The sequence below is a fragment of the Periplaneta americana genome, chromosome 3 (assembly GCF_040183065.1).
Source record: "Periplaneta americana isolate PAMFEO1 chromosome 3, P.americana_PAMFEO1_priV1, whole genome shotgun sequence".
Classification (NCBI taxonomy): Eukaryota; Metazoa; Arthropoda; class Insecta; order Blattodea; family Blattidae; genus Periplaneta; species Periplaneta americana.
Window position 1 is genome coordinate 151773332 of NC_091119.1, and position 21500 is coordinate 151794831.

At 34.3% G+C, this 21500-nt stretch overlaps 1 protein-coding gene across 1 annotated transcript; it reads left to right on the plus strand.

Moving 5' to 3' along the window:
* Positions 1–1786: 1786 nt before the first annotated feature.
* LOC138696663 (mitochondrial amidoxime reducing component 2-like) lies at positions 1787–19506 on the plus strand. Its single transcript, XM_069821890.1, has 7 exons — positions 1787–2103; positions 8159–8384; positions 8558–8731; positions 10135–10315; positions 13823–14025; positions 14183–14257; positions 15601–19506. Exons 1-7 carry the CDS (start codon positions 2097–2099, stop codon positions 15728–15730), a joined length of 996 nt encoding a protein of 331 aa, XP_069677991.1. The 5' UTR covers positions 1787–2096; the 3' UTR covers positions 15731–19506.
* The last annotated feature ends 1994 nt before the right edge of the window (positions 19507–21500 follow it).

Consider the following 21500-nt stretch of genomic DNA (forward strand, 5'->3'; position numbering starts at 1 on the left):
CAACATCACAATATATGAGGCAAGCACGGGACAGTGCACAGTTGAGCAGCGAGATCTGTGAAAATGAAGATCCTAAAAAGCGTCGTAAGGTCGAAGGGATTCAGACAAGGGTTGCGGCAGCCAAGGAAGTGTGTAACCTCATTATCACACAAGCTAACATCTGATATTATCTTCTCTTCTGTGTCAAGAAAAATTTGAATGCTACAAAAGCTCATTTCCTGAAAATCACCTAAATGTATGTGTCAATGTATTCGATAAAGACAAACTAAAAACGGAACTCACTGTGTTGTATCAGAGACAAGAATTCAGAAATATCAGTGACGCAGTCAAACTCTTGCAGTTTCTTCTATCAGAGAACTTGCAGACCTCATTTTCAGAAATTGTGAAACTACTAAGCATTGCTATCACCATACTAATGACAACTTCCGAAACAGAATGTTGCTTTTCTTGTTTGAAGAGAGTAAAATCCTATCTTAGAAATATGATGAGAGAAGTGACCGCATTAGCTATGTTTTCCATTGTAAAGATTATGTTAAACGACATACCGAATTTTAATAAGAAGATGATTCAAAAGTTTGCAACCTACAAGACAAGGCGCATGGAATTAATCTTTAAATAAAATAAGTTGCTTGGTTTATTTCTGTATGCAGCCCCCCTTAATTCAATACCCACGAGCCGCCACTGTTGATCAGAAGAGGTTGAATTTGCAATGGCTTGTGTCAATAGCAACAGACGGGGCTCCAGCTTCATATATGTCAAAATAATATACAAACGTATGATATTTCTTATTATTTTGATATTATTAAACTTAAGCACACTGTTGCTGCGATCCCCCACTGATCACTCCCATCTGTTGAGGTATGAGGCTCTTCCCCTTCTCTAGTCTTACAGCACACTGTGTTCGGCGGGCAGCATCGAGAGCAAGAAAGACGATACGCGTTTTGGAGACCTCTGCTTTATACTGTAGGCTACTTTATAAAGTATACTCGTATTAAAACAATTATAATGTGTGAGAGGAATAGAAGTTATCCCTGGCAGGGATGTTGTTATGAATTTATTTATGAGTGGGGGGGGGGGGATTCCTCTCATCAATTCTGGGGGAAAACCTTGGAAAAAACTCAACCAGGTAATCAGACCAAGCGGGAATGAAGGGAGGCGAGGCTGAGGACTCGCCATAGACCACCTGACATCTGAAGAAAACCTCGGAAGAAACCAACCAATCCGATTAAACGTGGGATTCAATCCAACATCCTTATTGTGACCAAGTCTCCCGTATTTTTGTGATCAGAAGTTGATCACCCTAATGTATGGCCATCTTTATTATTTAATGAATTTGTTTAATCAACCATGAAACAACGCCTAAATAATTATATTTAGCAGTTAAGGAATTATTATCAATGTAGAAATAGATAAATAAATTATTGGAAAGATAAATGAGTAGCTAATTGAATGGATAAATGAATACCGTAATTTATTTATTAAAGCAAAAATACATACAGTATGTATCAGCAATTTAGTTATTGAACAATTGCCGTAAATTGAATGAATAAATAAGGCAGATTAATACCGGTAAAACATTTAAAACGAATTCACAAATAACTGAATTAAAGTATGGATAATTCAATTAATTAATAATTAAGACGTGAGTAAATGCGTACAGTAATTTAATTGGGATAGGAAAAGGGATGGGGCATCACAATAACAAAATTAATCGAAGGCACTTAAAGACTTTTTTTAAGAGTACAAAACAAAGACCTTGATTCTGGCACACGTTGGTTGCAATGCTACCAATATACCGTAGCATTTAGCAATAGTCATGAGTTAAAATGATAATTTTAAGAAAACAGCGAGGAACAACAGTATAGACTTCTCAATTCTAACCTAATACCTTTTTTGCGAACGCAATCTACGTAATGTATTCTGCCGGTGATTAAACTTATCAGCACATGGAGATAGCTCTTATTTTCATGCAGTTACGTAATTGATGTGATTGAAGTGGATTTTGTTTACAATCTTAAATCGCAGTTATATCATTTAATGCATTGTACATTGTATGCACTTTCGTTGTGGTAGATCGTTGGGGCGTTGAAGTCATCATGCCAGGTATTTGTATAGTTTTATTAATATCTGCCATTGTAATAAAGTAGATCGAGTTCGTATAAAATAGCCTACAAGTTCGTACAGTAGACCTAGTGGTTCATAGAAGAGTAGCCTACACGTATTGTTGTAAGTAGTGTGGTTCTCGAACTTAGGAATCCAGTAGATCCCCAGTCCAAGGAATATAGTTTTTGTGGGATAACCCTGTCAGATTTATTCCTGTGCTGACTGCTAGATAAAGAGGTTAAGTTAAGCTAAGGGGGAAAATTTCAGTATACGGATTCCTCACTGACAATTATATCTTAGAATATTAGAAAGAGCAGATTTGTCTGCGTTTGTCGAATGCGCATCATCATGCTTACGAAAAGACACTTTTCAATGCCAATAATTATTTTGTGTGCACAAGGTTGGAATTTTGAAGTAAGAGGGAAAGGAAGAAATTCATAATGTTCTGCCCAAGGGCAGGTCTTTCACTGCAAATCCAGCTTTCTCCAATCTTTCCTATTTTCTGCCTTCCTCTTTGTCTCCTCATATGACCCATATATCCTAATGTCGCCTATCATCTGATATCTTTTCTGCCCTGAACTCTTCTCTCGTTCACCATTCCTTCCAATGCATCCTTCAGAAGGCAGTTTGTCAACCAGTGACTCAGCGAATTCCTTTTCCTCTTTCTGATCAGTTTCAGCATCATTCTTTCTTCACCCACTCTTTCCAACACAGCCTCGTTTCTTATTCTTTCTGTCCATTTCACACGCTCCATCCTTCTCCATATCCACATTTCAAATGCTTCTAGTCACTTCTCTTCACTTTGTCGTAAGTCCATGTTTCTGCTCCATACAATGCCACACTCCAGAAAGCACTTCACTAGCTTCTTAGTTCCTTTTCCAGAGGTCCGCAGAAGATGCTCCTTTTTCTATTAAAAGCTTCCTTTGCCATTGCTATTCTCCTTTTGACCTCTTGGCAGCACCTCATGTTACTGCTTATAGTACATCCCAAGTATTTGAAGCTGTTCACTTGCTCTAGTAGGATATCCCTTAGTATCATCTCCTCCTCTGCTAACAATGCCAACTTATCATCAGCAAATCTTATACCCTACACTTTATTCTTCTTCCTCCTACTATCACTCCTCCCATGTTCTGAAAACAGTTATTTACTAAATCCTCCAAGTAGATGTTGAACAAGGTAAGTGATAAAGAGCATCCTTGTCGTACTCCTCTCCCTATTTCACTTCCTTCTGACATTTCTTCTCCAATCCTGACTTTGACACATTGTTTCATATAAAGGTTACTGAACAGCCTCCTCTCTTTCCAATCCACTTCAATTTTCTTCAGGATCCCATCAGTTTATTCCAATCCACTCTGTCAGATGCCTTTTCTAGGTCCACAAATATCAAATATACTTCTTTATTCTTCTCCAGGTATCCTTCAGCGATTGTTCGTAGCAGTCCAATTGCGTCTCTCGTACTTTTTCCCTTCCTGAAGCCAAACTGCTCTTCTTCCAACTGAAAAACTCATGATCTTAGATTCCAACCACAAACACTATACCTACATTGTTGTTATAGCTCCCCACCTCTCACTACTTGTTACAAATATAAGACTCAAGAGTGCCCAGGACGCAATACCGGTATTAGGAAAACTGTAATATTGGTCCTTGACCTGTAGCAAGTTATGCATTGGTAATTACTAATTAGTAACAAGTTGGGAGGGGGTCTTCAACAGTGCATTAGAATATATAGGTAAGTATAACGATTTTTATGCTTCAAGTATTTGTGCCTACAAACTGAAACCACGTGTTTATCAATACATACATCTCACAGAAACCAGTGAAGCAAAAGAAAATTGTGTCTTCTTTGGTGTAGCTTTTCTGGAGAATTTTGGTGTACATAGGCTAAATTTCTATTATAAATGAAAATGATACCAGTAGTTTATTAGTATGTATTTACAGATTTTTTTTTAAACATTTTAGAAATGTAAATTATATCATACTACATAATAAAAGAATCAATTTAGGTTTATGGTCAATGAAAAAATAAATTGACATTATGCTCACCAGCTCCAATGACCAAAAATCACATAGAAAACGTAGCAGTAGCTAATATGCATTCACATATAATCTCAAAAGCCATGCTTCATTACCATACACATGGAAAGAGATCTTTGGGCCTCCAAAGAAGTGATGGACTAAGAATTCAGCAATGAGGCGATTGGGTCTTACATTTGAATGGAAACTGAAGACTTTACATTGTTAATTTCCTCAATGTGAATAATAAACTGTTTGTGTTTGCTTGAAATCTCTTGAATTTAAGTTCTGTTTGACTTACATACCTACAGTCTTAAATCCGCTTCTGGATTCATACAGTTTCTTTTCACGTTTTGTTTATCATAAAAGGCAGAAAAAAACTCTGCTTATATAAATATGTCGTGGGAAGCAGCATTAAAATATCTGAAAGTCCCTTAAGCTGGGCATGAACTGCAGCCAAAAATATAAAAGCTAGAGTAAAATGTAAACAGTTTTTCAAGAAGTGTTAAATGATAATTCAACAAGCTGATGTTCCTCGTTTTTGTGAGATTTAGTGTATGCCACCATCCAATTTGTCAAAGGGATTCTGTATCCAGGTATTGTCAGAATTGGCAACAGGAAATTAGTTAGTCTCAGAGTGTTGCTGACAAACTTTTCAAATGCTACATACAATTTTATCTGTATCGCCTCATAAGGGATTGCTGCTTGAATTTTATTCTTAGCTTAGAAAATATCAACACTCTGGTTAATGATATGGAAATGAAGTTTGTTAAGTAGAGATAAATTATCTGCTTACTTCACTGAGAAAGTTCTCACAAAGTTGTCCCTTAGAATGCTTACTGGTTTTATTTAAATTTGAAAGAAGCAAATGTATCTCACCTCGAAAAATCTTGAGATAATTTTGCCCCTAGATTTCTAGAGTGGCATTATAGCCTAAGGCCTACATTAGATAAGAAAAGCTGAGTGTGCTTCATACCGATAGCTTTACAAAAATCATGAAAAACTTGCGAGTTTAATGGTCTCTCTGTTGAAATTGAAAATTTTCTGCATTTTATCTGGGATTAATTCTAAAACTCCTACACGTTTACATATAGCTAAAAGACAGTAAAATATATAAGCCTATATATACTCCACAATACACTAATTTTGGCAAGTGATGTTGGAGATGTCGGTATGTGTTAAAACTATAGGTTATGTTTTAGTACTTTTGTCCTATATAACTGAACATGGAGATCATTTCTATGACATGTATTCTAATTATGCAAATCTCCATTTTTTTCTAACATGTTCTGGAACTTTTTATATAAAAATATTTCCGCAATAAAAACACAAGCTGGCAGTAACATTTTATATTCTTTAAATAACAGTTTGTAAGAAGTCATACGGCATACCTTGTACCCCACTCATCCTTATAGCTCTATTTTGTAATCTGAAAACATTTAGTGTTCCTCCCAGAATATTATATAATAAATAAGTAATATAAATAAATTTAGCCCATACACATCCCCTAAAGGCAAAGGCCTCCTGTTGTCACAGGGAATTGCTCATAAGTAGGCTCCTAAGGTGAGCGAGTCCTTGGGAGCTTGGTCATATTACTGATATTTCTTCGTTTCACTGTTCCTGACTTCCCTCTTCGATCATTTATATTTTCTCATCCCCCACACTTCCTCATATCACTTCACACGAATTACACTCACTGTCGTTGACTTTCTGTCCTATCTGGTGCTTGCTGATTCATGTTTGGTGCCAGCTGCCTCCATACTTCTCTGTCTCGTGCCACTCTCGACCATTGACTTCCCGCTCTGGTTCTGAAGTAGTCCGCCCATCTGGTTTTTTATCGTACCATGTGCCATTGTCCTTCTCTCGGGTCCCACATTGTGGTGCGATTCGTCCATTTCTGGTGATCCATACGTGCTATGTGGCCGCCCCATTTCCATTTTAGGTTCTGTGCCCTTTCTACCACATCGCGCATTTTTGTCCTCCTTATTTCCTCGTTTCTGAGTCTGTCTCTTAGTGAAACATTTAGGATCTTCCTTTCCATTCTCCTTTGACAAACCTGTAGCTGTTTTTTCTGTTTTTCTGTCAAGGACCACGTATGACAGCCATAGAGTAATGTCGGCATGACACATTTGTCTAGGATTTCAACTTTCGTACTTGCTTTTTGCCGTTTGTCCATTATATCATATCTCAAATGGTTGTGAAAATATGTAAAATAGATACTCTTTGAAGCTTGTAAATTGAGGGCACCCATGGGACATTTGAGCCTATAACATTTTGAACTAAGTTTAGTTCTTAAATGCTGCATGTATGTGTTCCACTTCTTGTTTTCATTTATATGAACCCCTGAGAATTTTGTCTCCCTTCTTTAATCAATTGTGGTTTTATAACACATATACAATTTGTAGTTTAGTTATATTTTTATTTTTTCAGGTATGAAACGATATGGCTAAAGTAGCGATAGTTTTCTCACAATATTACCAGTTTGGAACCATGTATGCAATTCATTCAACACTTCATGATTTTATTTTGTAAAATGTGTTGATTTTCTCCTTTTATTAATAGGTTAGTATCATTTGTAAATAGAACGTCCATCTGGTGTTTTGCCTTTGGTAAATAATTTACCCATGTATACTAAAATTAATAATGGGCTAAGAATGATCCTGAGGAACACCTCGTTTTAATTATTTCATACTAGATCAACACATGTTTATTTGTTTATTATTTTCGAAATGCAATTCCACCAGCTTTTTCTTGTCAGATAGGAGTTAATCCCATAATTATCTAATTCCATAAGTACTGTAGTTATCTAACTTTGAAGGTAAAATTTCATGGTCTAACACATCATAAGCTTCAGTTAAGTCTAAAAATGTTCCAATAGTAGGTATATATTTTTGTCAATTGCTTTCTGTAAGCTATTTGTTTCAGTAGTTTAGTTGTGGCTGTTTCCCTAAAACCATTCTGAGCATGAGCAGGTATTTTGTAATAAATGAAATTGATCTATTATAGACTAATTTTTCAACTACCAGTATCTTTGAAATTATTTATAATAAGGATACATACATACATACATACATACATACATACATACATACATACATACATACATACATGTTCTGCCCAAGGGCAGGTCTTTCACTGCAAATCCAGCATTCTCCAATCTTTCCCATTTTCTGCCTTCCTCTTAGTCTTCACATATGATCCATATGTCGTCTATTATAATAAGGATATAGTTCTGTAATTCTCCATATTACTTTTTCCTCCCTTTTTTGTAAAGAAGTATAATATAAGCAAACTGAAACACAAATGGGTTAAGAAAAGAGCACAATCTGAAGTTATATTTCGATTATAAAATTTTTTTTACTTGATAGGTATGATATGATATGATATATATTTCTCAAAATCTTCGGTCCTGCTGGCCCTTCACATTTCTGTATTCGGGCCAGCATTCCCTTACTTGCACTATTTACAATTTTAAACAAGACGTATTTTGACCATTGCAGCCTGTTCTTGCCATGTCTTTCATGTCCCTTCACTTTCACTTGACCATCCTTTTACTTTATCCACTATTTTCTACTTCCCTTCTCTTATTCTCAGTTCCCTTAAAAATAATTCCTCCCTCCATAACTAACTTAATACTTTAAATAACAATGCACATAACTTATTTAATATAAAAGACCCAACCCTTGTTGACTATTTCACTACAAACTTGAACTAATATTATATTCACTGTCTAAACTCTTCTCACACCACACATTAGCGCTCGTATCCTAGCCACATTGCTTTCACTTTATTTATAACACTATTTAACATTGAAAAAAGAACAACAGCTCACCTCCATTTATCCATTACCTAGCTAACCTACTATTATTTCATCCCACTGATGCACCATTTCCTCAGATTATAGACAGTACTTGATAGGTATGCACCTTAATGAATCGTTTTCGGAATAATTGTTAATATCCTTCAAAAATAACAGGAGTGCAGCCTAGTCAATAGAGTACGGTGCTGATTTTAAGTGTTAATTGTTGCTTTCACATTTCAGGACAGCAACAACTCCTTGTACCCCTTACAGGGTGCGCCCTGGGTTTGGGTTTGGGTCTCTATTGGTGGCATCGTAGATCAAAAAGAGATGCCATTCCTGTTGAATGGAAAGAGATCGGCAAACTTGCAGACTTGATGTGTTATCCTGTCAAGTCTTGTGCAACTATCCGATACCCTGAGTTTGACTGTTCAGAGCTTGGCCTGAAAAAAGGATTGCTGAGAGACAGGTTACATAACACTTGTAATACAATAATATCTTAGTTATTTTTAAGATTCGTTACAAGTTTGTAAGGGATTGTAACATTCTTTAATTTATCATTTATCTGTCTACAAAAATTATAATATGTTTATAAATTTTTTATCCTGAGATTTCTGATTGCTGGACTTCATTATTTTCCAGAGTATTCATGGTGGTGGATGAAGAAGGTAAAAATATAACAGCCCGACAGCATCCTCGCCTCACTCAGATTTTTCCACGAATAGAAGATGATAACTTGATACTTACAGCAGAAGGCCAAGAAAGTATTAAAGTTAACATCACATCCATTGTTTCTAAGGACAAACTCAAAGCCAGGTAAAAATGTTCCATATAATTAATTTTGAAAAAATACATTCGTCAGATCTGTCCAATTCCTGATATTGTGTTCACATCCATATACAAATTTAGTTTCTTTTGCATTATTACGACAGTTTTTCACTGATAGTTCTACTGTAGTGTACATGATTGGTAAAGTGAAATTTGTTTGCCGGACTTCTAGTCTTACAAACTACGTAGTTTTAAACACTAAAATAAAATCTACTAAAGATTATTATTTTGTCCTACAGAATATATCTGTTATGGTAACAATTAATATTAGAGGAGAAAAATTGACTCCAATCCTGAGGATCAAACCCGGGTCCTTGGTTCTACATACCAAGAGCTCTCACCATTGAGCTACACCGAAGTCCAATCCACAGCACCAGATCGAACCCCCTCTCCTCCAGTGTTTTTCCCTTTGTGGCTTGACTCCAAGTTGGATATGTATGTTGACTGCCATTATACAAGGAGTGCACTCAGTTGAGTGACTTGGTGGCTGGGATTTCACAGTAATATGCACAGTAATCTGTACAGAAATATGCGCTATTGCTATAAGAATCTACTAAAGATTATTATTTTGTCCTACAGAATATATCTGTTATGGTAACAATTGGCAATTGACTTAATAAAATGTTAACATACATGTCCAACTTGGAGTCAGGCCACAAAGGGAAAAACACTGGAGGAGAGGGTTCGATCCGGTGCTGTGGATTGGACTTTGGCGTAGCTCAATGATGAGAGTGCTTGATACGTAGAACCAAGGACCCGGGTTCGATCCCTGGCGCCAGAGCGAATTTTTCTCCTCTAATATTAATTGTAACTAAAATAAAAGCTTAAAATATCAGTAATTATATGGACATTATTTCTGTACTAGAATTAAGAGTCAGTATAGTTTTAAAAAGTGTGCCATTAGTCAAATGATCTCCATGTTGGAGACTGGTTTCAAATCCTGGTGGGTCCACGTAGAATTTGTGGTGGACAAAGATGGTGTTTGGTAGTAGGTTTTCTCGGAGTATTCCCATTTCCCCTATTGTAATTCCGTCATTGTTCCAAGGAAAGCAATGAGGAAATTACCTAAGACTTAATCATTCCCTATGATATCACTGGGTGATACAAATTCACTACAGTGATAGCCTGTGTCCAGGTTACTGGATAAGGAACCGACTTGAAGATAATTTTCTAACAATTGCCAGATATATATAGCCTTCGTCATAATTTGTGTTCATTTTTGAAGCTATTATATAGTACTGTAGTATTAAAAATTTAACGAATTTATGTTTCAGAGTAATTCTTGGTCATAAGTCACTATGGGCTTGCAGCTGCATCATTCAGGAAGTACTTGTGTTGCATTAATTTTGAAGGTAAAAGTTCATTCATCTCTCGTTTTTATATACTTGCAGTGTGTGGGGCCAAGCTGTGCAGGTTGTGGATTGTGGTGATGAAGTAGCAAAGTGGCTGCGTGATTACGTGTTAAAAGGAGCTGATAAAGGAATGCGACTTGTTTACTACTACCAACCACTTCCCACCAGAGCTGTTCGTTGTAATAGAAAGATCTTCTGGAAGATACAGAACAATGATGTTGTAAGTTAAGCCTACTGCAAATGTATTTAATGAATAACAACAACTTCTAAAGTATTTATTTATCTACAAATAAAGATTAATTTTGTTTTATTTTAAATCAAGTTACTTCCTTTTGCTGTTGTCATTTAGTAAGGTACTTTTGAAATAAGTAACTTATTCTCGTATGCGTTGCGTGAAATTAGATTGTAAATTAATTTTAAGTTTATGGAAATACCATAACACTATTCGTATTCAGAGTTCAAATTAATGGCAAAATTGAAGGTGGAATTGCGCTCTTAAAAATTATCCTTAACCCCTAGCTTATTGTTTTATAAATATTTGCAAACATTTTACAGTTTGTGGTACATAGGCTGTTGACTTCGATCGCAAGATGTTTTGTAACATACTTTTAGTAACCGTCTGATTCAAATTATCAAAGAGTGTACTAAATATCATATTCTTTATTGAGCAATGTTACTTATTTGTAGAGTGCAGGCTATCTGCTTTCTCTCTACCAGAAAGTATATGTCAACTCTAGTATCGTTTTGAGATTCTATCATAGAATGTAATGTTTCTTCAGAAAGCAGTTAATTATCTTAAATCTGTTTTGCTGAAAGAAAAATATTTCTTAATCCTCTGTATTAAAAACATTTTGAATGTTGTGACTTTCTAATACTGTATCTGGTAAGTGGTTCAACAAGAGGCATGGGTTTTGCTTATTTCTCTCGAAGTAGGTATAGCGTTATGTTTTTACATGCTCCTTATTTACGCCTAAAATTGGCTCATGCATAACTTGCTGGAGTTATAAACCCTTCAGTGTCATTTGAACTTGTGCATTTCTCCTATTTGAAATAGGTAATTTAATTCAAAATGGACCTGAACACACTTATGTTTAGAGAAAATCAACACGAAAAATTATGTCTATAGATTTGTTGAGGGATAAAATGTTGTTATTGAAAATAATTCTCAAAGTTCGCAAAAACACTACCTATTTAATTACATTGTCATTACTGAATGAGCGTTTTTTGAGTAAGCCCAAATGGTGTCTAATATATTCCAGATTATTTTTATCTCTGAAACCAACGTCAGTTTATTATGTAACGTAAAATTAAAATATACAAGCTTAGGCGCCGACTTCTTTGAAATATTAGTGTTGGGGAGATAGGATTCTGCACAAAAATCCAGGAAAACTTCGGTTGCTGTTCCTCAAGAATTTCCGTATATATTTCATATTTTACAGAAAATAACATCGTTTAATTTTTCACGTAATACCTCTGAAAATTGCTTAACCCAAGATGGTTAAAAACAACGGCTCTTATGCACTACATTTCCCCTTTAACTATTTTGCTCACCCTGCATTAATCTTTGCAGTGATGATGAACATGAGTTATTTGTTTCACAGCCACTACTACAACTCAGTATATCATTCTGTTCACGTTCATTACAGTTTTATTTTGGGCAGTTTTCTTTATTAAGAATCTGCCCATTATCAATAGTTACATCGCAGTTAGTGATCAGTGATCACTTAAGCATACACCCACAATGACGGTCATCACAAAAATTATCACTAAAACCGAATGTTGATACAGTTCCTTTTAAATTTCGTACCAGTAACAAATTTAATTATGTATGAAGAAAATGTTGAATAGACTATTAATAATAATAATAATAATGTAACTGATATTAGGCAAAAATGCAGTTGAATACACTGTTAATTGAACATTGTTACTGTTCTGTTAGAATAGTTGTTAAATTTGAAATGTGGCTCATTAACAAAAAAGAGGAATCATCGCTGCATCATATGTGGAAGTTCACCGATCTTAAATCCTGGAGGAAAGGAAGGGAGAGGCATTATGAGTTGCGTCACATAAACATGTTCACTGCAGCAGCTGGCTCTCTCTATGGATTTGAAATGACCATTTTTGGCTTGTATCGTAATTTATCGTTCAAAAAACTTAAATTATTTTTTTAACATGAGTCTCTCCTCCAACTATTTGAAGGCGTGAGGATTAATTTTATTGGTGGAGGACGATACCTCTTACTTTATAAGTTGCGGAGGCAAAATTCGCTTAGCCCTCGCCCACCTCCAAAAGTTGGCACCCATGTACATAGGATAGGTTTGTTCACGAATATTATCAGTAGGACGTGATTTCTAGGTTTTTACCTATTTACTGTATTCAGTGATTAAAAAATATCTACAGTAAAACCACAATAAGACACTGTTCAAGGGACCGCGTGTAAACTGTGTATTAACCAGGATTGCGTATTAGGCGGGTATACTAATTTTGACCTATATACAGTAACTATTAACATTTTTCTTTATTGAAATACATGATTCGTGAAAAGTAATACAGTATTACTCATTTATTTAATTATGTACTGTACATCGAAGACATTTACGTACAATATGTACTGTACTTAAATCTTAAAAAAAAAAGTCATTTATAGTTGTTTGCCGAGTGCATTTTCTCCAAGTCCTCATGTTTACTACATTTCACTTTCCTGCACTTACATCCTCCGATGTCGCAGCTGCAGTGATTGAGACGCGGTTTCTTATTATCGTCCTTAATGTCGATGATGGAATTCCTAATGAATCAGAGAGTTATTTCTGATTAAGAGTACTGTTTTCATAGTATGATTTCCAATTTTTCTGACACAGAAAGCACTTTTCGTTTAACACTCATTGTAATCACACTCACAAACCCTTAAATACACTAAAGAACAACAAACTGACCAGCAAATTTCCAGAATTTTATTACTGCTGAGTGAGGAATGCTGCTTGAGAGTGTAGCTGTATGAAGGCTTTAAATGCGGAGGTAAAGAGTCGAATAAGAGAACATAACAAGAAGGTGGGGTATTGAACAGTATGAAGGTTTAAATGTGCAGGTAAAGGGTCGAATACTTTTTAGATTATGGCACCAGTGGGTTCAATGGCCAAAATGTTTCATTGCTGTTACATTGCTGAAAAATACATCGAAAATATTCCACAAAAATAACGTATTATGCGGGACTACAGCGCAACAAATGGGGTATTTTATAAAGGCGTTATATATGAAATGTGCAGGAACCAGACAAAAAAAGCGTATTACATGGGATAGTGTAATAAGCAGGCACGTCTTATCGAGGTTTTACCGTAGTTCATGTTACCCTTTATCCAGAAGATGCAGTTCACAGATAAAATGTTGTGAAATGACTTTTTGTAACTCTGAAAATATGTTAAGATATAACAAAAAAATTGCTTAATTGTCTAATTATAGTGACATAGTTCAGATTAAAAATGGTAGGATTATGTATTTGTAGGTCTAGTTTATGCTAGTTTTAGGAATTTGGTTAATGGTATATTTTTTGTAATAAAATGCTATGTTAAGCTAACATTGTCATTTTGTAACTAAACAAAGCTATTTCCATTATTTTAAAGAGGCTAAAACAATGTTTATAAAACCAAAAAATTTCAGGTCCTACTTATTAGTTTATTTTTTATTGATAATACAAATAATCTATTATAATTTATTAATCTGTTTACTACAGGGTGCTCTTCCTGACTTTACTTCATACATGTTGATGAATAAGGCGTCAGTCGACGATCTTAATACCCACTTAACAAAACCAGTCACTGCAAATTTCTTTCGTCCGAACTTTCTTGTAGAGAGCTGCAAAGCATATGATGAGGACAAATGGGAATGGGTGAAGATTGGTGAGACAGTGTTCAGAGTTGTGAAGCCTTGTAATAGGTAAGCAGTGTTTCATACAGATTTTCTCTCTTATCGAAACAGATATCCAATTCATTGTCATCACTTGTTTCAGTGAAAGAAATTAAAGATAAAAGGATGCAGACATTGTCCTTTTTAGTGAAATTGTTGTCTGATTCATTATTATCACTTGTTTCAGATGTATTTTTACAACAATCGATCCAGAAACAGGAATTAAAGATAAGAACATGGAACCATTGAGGACACTGAGAACGTAAGATATAAACATTTTTAAAACATTTCGTTGTTGTTCCTGCAATAACTCCTATGTACAAAATATGAAATTTTTCAGTAGGAAGAGAAAACACATTTATTCTTCTATGGTAGTAGTGCATAGGAGATCGTGAATTCTTACATTTTCGAAAGAAATATAATTACGTATAAGAGATTTTATTATTTGCTGTATCACTATTTAAGCTATTTAACAGAGCAAATATCTAAAAATTGATAAATATGTCACATAGGAGTTATTGTCGGAACAACGGCAATTTGCAATGCTAGCTTGTTTCTTCCTATGTGGTTCAGTTTTCCACTGCGGAAAGAACTTTATGATGTCCTCCCTTATGTTTCTGCTGCTATTATCCAGAGTTTTGGATTGGTTAAGATTCCTTTTAAGATTTTTTTCTTCCCCCACTTAAGTTTATCCGTTTCTTCATTTTCCTTTAGAAGGAATGTTGTATAGAGCAGAATATTTACTATGGTTTAGTAAAACATCTGTTACAACTATTTCTTTCTTCGATTGTCAGTGTCGTAGTGTCAGGTAATGGTTTATAGTGATAGTGGTAGTCCAATGCTGAACACTTGACTTAGTGTCATTCATCATTGGGAATGTGAGTAAGTATTGGATCATTTTGTACCATGTACAGAGCACGTGTGGTATAAAGATATCATACTCTTAATCAGCATTACTCCCATTTTCTCTGTACTAGGTAGAACAGTTATACCGCTGTGTCTTGGTCGTCATTGTCTTGTTTGTAAAAACAGGATGTACCACTGAAAGATGAAGATGACAATTAGATAAGAGAGGCTTTAAGAGATGCTTCACTATCCCTTTTATTCCCATATTGTGTATTGTACTAGTGGAGTTTTATATTGATGATGTCTATTATTTTGGTGCTACCATTCGTATATAAATCAATCACATCATGTTTGAGTTGAGTTATTACATGATATACCCATAGATTGTCTTAAAGGGTAAGTAAATGTTAGATTGCTAGAGTAAATTTACTCCCAAAAACTTACCAATTTCGAGACGAAAACGATATAACTGAAAAAGTAATAAAATATAAATTCAAATTTAGTAAATTAGGGACACGAAAGAAATGGAGAACAGAAGAGATGTTTTAATCTTATAGATTCAGTGCAGTTTAACATAAGAACTGGTAAGAGAATATCAGTTTATTACACTATGCTAACTATAATTAAGCATAAATTATAACAAAATAGGTTGAAAGCCTTACACTTAATGAATTACTGTTAGAAGTTTTAGTGCAGTGATAATAATTTAATATTTGTTTACTTCGACACATTTATTATATTTATTTCTTTCATTTGCAGATATCGCCAGGAACCTGATCCAAAAGTTCGTCCACATGTTGGTGATTCACCAGTTCTCGGCATTCACTTGGCCTTGCGTACACATGGAAAAGTAAAATTGAATGACACTGTTTATGTGAATTATGGCTAATTACAATGATTATTTCTGGCACTTATTTCTGTGTGCAGGAATTATATACTACAAGACTGATTACAGTAGAACCCCGATTATCCGACTATCTTTCTCTCGGACTTTTTTATGAAGTACTGTACATTATATTAGCACGTTATTTTTTCTAGAGAGGGTTATTGCAAGACTTTAACCCTTACACAGTATGGGCTAATGTTGGAGTTGTAGTACTGTATAACTTCTATATAAAATGTCTTCCATGGGTATCAAAAGAAATCGTGTTGCACTAAGTATAAAAAAGTGCAAATAGAGTGGTTTGGGGAACGAGAAATTGTGGTTCATCTCAGAATACATGTCTGGTGTTACAACCGTGTGCAATTTAATAAAAAATCGAGGCTAAAGTGTATAAAATATGTACATATACAACATGAGACCTTCACTAATCCTATCTTCCCACAGAAGTCATTACAAAGCATTTTCTTGCCCGTTAAAAACTCATAGTTAACAACCAGACATAAATCAGTGAATTTTTGGTACACTACCTAGCATCACAGTCTAGTATATACAGTCGCGAAGCTCAATACGTAGTAAATATGCAAACATTAGATAGTTGCTCACCACTAGGATCGCTAATATCGCCTCATTACAGGCAATGCAAAATAGTACCGTCACAGTCTATTGTTTCCAGCACCCTCAAAACTCAAGCTTCGTGACTGTATATAGTAGACTGTGCTAGCATATTGAATACAAGGCCATAGAGAAAATTACGAAAGTGGAAGCATTATTCACTAAATTTACAAAAATTTTTATGGTACGGATTATCCGATTTTTTCGATTAACCGTTCAGCCCACCCGTTTCATTAGCACGGATAATAGAGGTTCTACTGTAGTATTATTTCATTGCGAGGAGTATATTTTTTAAAAGTAATTTATCTGATTTTTTGAGAAGATTTTTATGACATTGTTACTTGATCTTTTTTTTTATTATTATTTTAATGCTAGGCAGTCTTGTAGCCCACTCTCAAGATTATTATTGGTATTAAGGCACCATACTTGTTCAAAAGTGATATTTGTTATGTTTCTGTAAAGTAATTGAGACTGGTGATTTGCAACACAAATGTATGTTAGCATTATATTGCGCAGCTAATTTCTGGTTTACTGCTGTAAGAAAAATACATTTCCATATACAGCAAGTGTTAGGGTACAAATGTATATTTTAGAAATGATGCATTTTTTCTACAGTTCAGAAAGTTATGTTACCAATTTAAAAAGGTAAATATTCTTAAAACTAGTAATGTTAAGACTTAGAAAAAATCTGGCGTACAGCAATTTAATGTGATGCCTTTTGAGACAGAATATCATAATGTTATTTAACATAAAACTTGTGAGTTTTGGACAGTTCAAAATATCACGCAAATGACTTGTAGATTTTTAAGCAAAAATTTGTTAAACTACATCTTAATCGTGGCATTAACCATTCTGATAATATATGTTACATTAGTTTTATGAACTTGCTTTGCCTTGAACAGTCAACTGTTGCATGAAGTTGTGTAATCTTTTCTTTGCATACTGTAGGTTTGAATTTGTATATGTCAACATTCGTTATTATTGTATAAAGAAATTTCTCTTTCTGTCACAATTTTGGTTCTCTTCCATTTGGAAAACATAATGCAATATTGGGGAGTGTCATTTACTGGCATATTCAAATTGTTTGCTCTCATTGTTAACACATTCCTGGAGTTTCTCTGCTACATTGAGGCACAGTTTTTCGTGCAGGTTTCTTTGAATCTAGTTCTCGAAATATTTAGTGATGAATCACTTCATATCATTGGTGTTAGAAGGTTTCCAAGCATAAACCTCGTTCTTAATGATTCTGCAAAGGAAAAAATTGAAGTTAGATACTCTGGTAATTGATGGTGACCGTGCAATTTTGGCCCTTGTTAACTTACATACCTCTGAGAAAACTTTAAGTTTAAAGGATAATAAGGTCGAATACCATCGTTTTTAGAAGCTAGTTCTGGTTGGTTTTGTTGCTTGTACAGTTGTTACATGACGATAATCACATACAAGTATCAAAGAACCCAAGTCCAGTGACTCCTAAATTAATATGAAATTCTAATCAGACTGTAATGATTTCTTGGTTCAGCTTCGATGATTTCATTTGCCCAGTACATAGTTCTGCCTGTTTGCATTTCGATAGTTCAAGCATTGGACCTTGTTTTTCTCATCTGGTGTGATGCTGCAGAGTCGAGTGCGTTGATCTGGATTATTTTCTAAGAATCTGTGAAACAGTCTAGCCTAATAGATATACAAAGGTAAATGCTGCATCAGATGAGCCAAAAATCTGCTTGAAATGTCTAGCTCTTCAGAAGCCCTCTGTTTGTCATTTCTTTGGTCTTTGCATGAATGTGTGAACCACAAACATTTCGTTTTCAGCAGTGGTAACAAATATTCTTGTTCTGTCGAAATTGTCTCGAATTCTGTAAATCAGAAATCTGCTTAAAGGAACAGTGTTAAATTCCTCATGGTACTTTATCTGGAGCAATTTCTCATTCTCAGTCTTCCAGTATCAGATGAGCCGAAATCTGCTTGAAATGTCTAGTCCTTCAGAATCATGTCTTTGTTATTTCTTTGCATGAATGCGCATACGACAAACATTTCGTTTTCAGTTGCAGTAACAAATCATCACCTTGGAAGAAGACAGTCACATTTGAAAATGTGTTGATTTCAGGACAAGCATTTTAAAAATTAAACGTTACGTAAACCCTGATATCTCAGTTCAAAAAGTAAATACTAGAAAACGGTTTTATGTGGGAAATGAAGATACTGTGTATTACATTAGACCTTATTCTCTGAGTATTATGATAATAATAAATCCCTTTTATAAGGTCCTTTTGTATTATGACGGTCTTTCCCCAATAATTGGGAAATCATTTCAGATGAATTAAAGACAAAACTTTTATTATTACATAGAGTGTAATTATTTTATTTTATTTTTTTGCAGAAAGTGAAAGAGTTTAATTTGTGATGGTTTTCTACATAAAAATTTACATCTTTGATAGTTAAAATTTATGGAAAAATAAAAAATTGTGATTTTTTTAGTTATGATAGTCTTCTTCCAAGGCAACGAAAATAATATTCATTGACCACTCATTGATGAATTAGCTATCAACCTTGTTCTATCGAATTTGTCTCGGAATTCTGTACATCAGAAACTTACTTGGAGGAATAGTGTTGAATTCTTCATGCCAATTTATCGGGAACAATTTATTATTGTCAGTCTTCCATTATTGTTTGATGACTCATGTGTTGGTCAAAGAGAAATATTTCCAGCCATCACTAACAATTATCTATAGGCCTATGCAATAATGAAATGTATGTACATAAAAATATTAGTACTCCGTATTGTATAAGTAGTACATTACTAAAGACAAACTTCGGAAGGAAAATAACCAGATTAAATCCAGCTGTACTATGAACATGGAAGATGTGATAATAACCGAGTATAGTAGAGATACTCACTATTTGAGAAACTTCCTTAATAATCAATGCTCAAATATGCAACGAGAGAGAAAATTGAGTAGTGAATGTTACATTATTAGAAGCTACAATGACTATTATAATGTCATGAATATAAAAAGTACCTTCCATGAACAGTTTATGAAACATACATATGTAATGGATGTGATCGACAATTACAGGATTTTATTGTTTTTAAATATAATTTATACTTCTTATATTATTTCTTTTGTAAAGTTTAACTTTTCAAATAAAAGTCATGATTGCATTATTAATAACTGTTTATCTGTCATGTATTCCTGCGATAATGTCTGCCAAAATTGTGGATGTCCCCCCCAATAATCTAGGGGTAAAATGCTCCCCTTTAGACCAAGGGTTGCGGGTTCAAACCTGGCTGGGTCAATGGATTTTTCAGGATGCAAAAATCGGGAGCATAAGTCCTTGAGGAGAGATTTTAAGCTGTATGTCCTGAAGGGATTTTAAGCTATGTGTCCTGGAGGAATTTTAAACTGTCTCTCCATGTCGGAGTTCTTTAGCATGTCAAAGACCTCAAGACTAAATTAGAGCCTCAGGACAAATTTTCTCCTCTCTCGCATCCTAGTAATACCCCATTTGCATACTAGATGGCATTTGAGGTGATGAGTTACCACTTGTCCCTCTGACCCCTATTGGCAAATAACTAAATTCCTTATAGATACTGAAACCTTCACTAATGGGTACCTGTGTACTAACTCTGGGATTATGGGTTGAATGAATGAATGAATGAATGAATGAATGAATGAATGAAAATTGTTGATGAATAGTCAAAAGATATTATTATGTAGTCAAATAATAAATTCTGAAGTGGAATATGTGAAAAGTATAACAGTAATTTCATTTAAATTTATGTTAATACATGATAGTACACATTATACATTATACAAAAGTAGTGGTGATGTCTTGTCTTTTTCTCGATGTATCAAACAGGAGTGGATTATTGAAAGTCATATAATTTTTTAAGTGATGATATGACATTGTTAACAGAAGAGGAGACGATACTAAGGGATATGCTACTGGAGCTAAATGACAGCTGTGGGCAGTATGGAATGAAGTGAGTGATATTTATATGAGTACATATGAAATATAAAAGTCAGGAAAAATCGATAAAAAAAAAGCTCAATAAGAGGAAAATGTATAATTATATCAGTACAATATTATAAAACTTAATAAAATGAATAAGCTAAACTTTTGCATAAAAATGAAAATATTTATTTTTTTTTATTAGAAAATTTGAGTTATGTAGTATCAATAGGCTACGTTTATTATAATATGTATCAAAATTAATAAACTAAAAAAAATGCTGCTAATTAATTGGAAAAAATTTCAGAAAATATTTATATCAATATAGCCTAATTATAAAGCTTAGCAAAATCAGTAAGTTAAAAAATTGCCTAAGGGAAAAGTTTTCAAGAAAATTTATAATTCATTATATCAGTACCGGTACAATTGAATCGAAAGATGCAAAAGGCGACATGCGACTTTTTTTTCACTTTTTACCAGATCGGAGATAGGCACACAATATTATCTAAAAAAAATGACGTGGACAGCAGGACAGCATGTGAACAAAACATCAGTCAGGAATTCTTGGCATAATGCAAAAATGAGACATGTACAGCACATTTCACCATTATGCAAAGAATAATGTTGGTGGTCAGTGATCAGCTAGTGTTGAGAGTCTGGTTTGTATGTTATATTTGTTGTATATATTCAAAACCATCATAAGTATTTCCCCATTCGTTTTTTGCCTTGCGATGGGGACTCTGGCAAAATAAAACTACTTGTTTGGCTAGCTCACCATGAATAATGGTTGAACAGTATGAAGAACTAATGTTAAAATTAACTTATGACAGGTTTGCTGTAACATGTTGAACTCAGAAATAATCCGTAACTTTTAGTCTTAGTGGGAAACAATACAGAAGGAACTGTCTTTCAGATGAGTCCTTTGGAAGACATGTTCCAAAACGTGAAAAAGCATCTTTTCAAATTAATGAATTTAGTCATATCTCTTTTGACAAGAATGTGAAGGAAGAGGTGACAGCAAAGCCTTTCATTGATGGAGTCGAAAAGCATAGGTACATTCATGCTCCTTAAGTCCCCGCTCAAGTCATTAGTCTTCCAACTGAACATGCATACAATGGAAATATTTCAGTTCATGAGAAAAAATGTGTGCTACAAAAAAGGTGTTAGAATATGATCCTGATGAATATTATAAACTTTATAGTGAGCTTTTACA

Coding starts and splice junctions, on each gene's coding strand:
- LOC138696663 (XM_069821890.1), top strand. Junction 8,385..8,557: donor AAAGGATTGCTGAGAGACAG/GTTACATAACAC, acceptor ATTATTTTCCAG/AGTATTCATGGTGGTGGATG. Junction 10,316..13,822: donor AGATACAGAACAATGATGTT/GTAAGTTAAGCC, acceptor TGTTTACTACAG/GGTGCTCTTCCTGACTTTAC.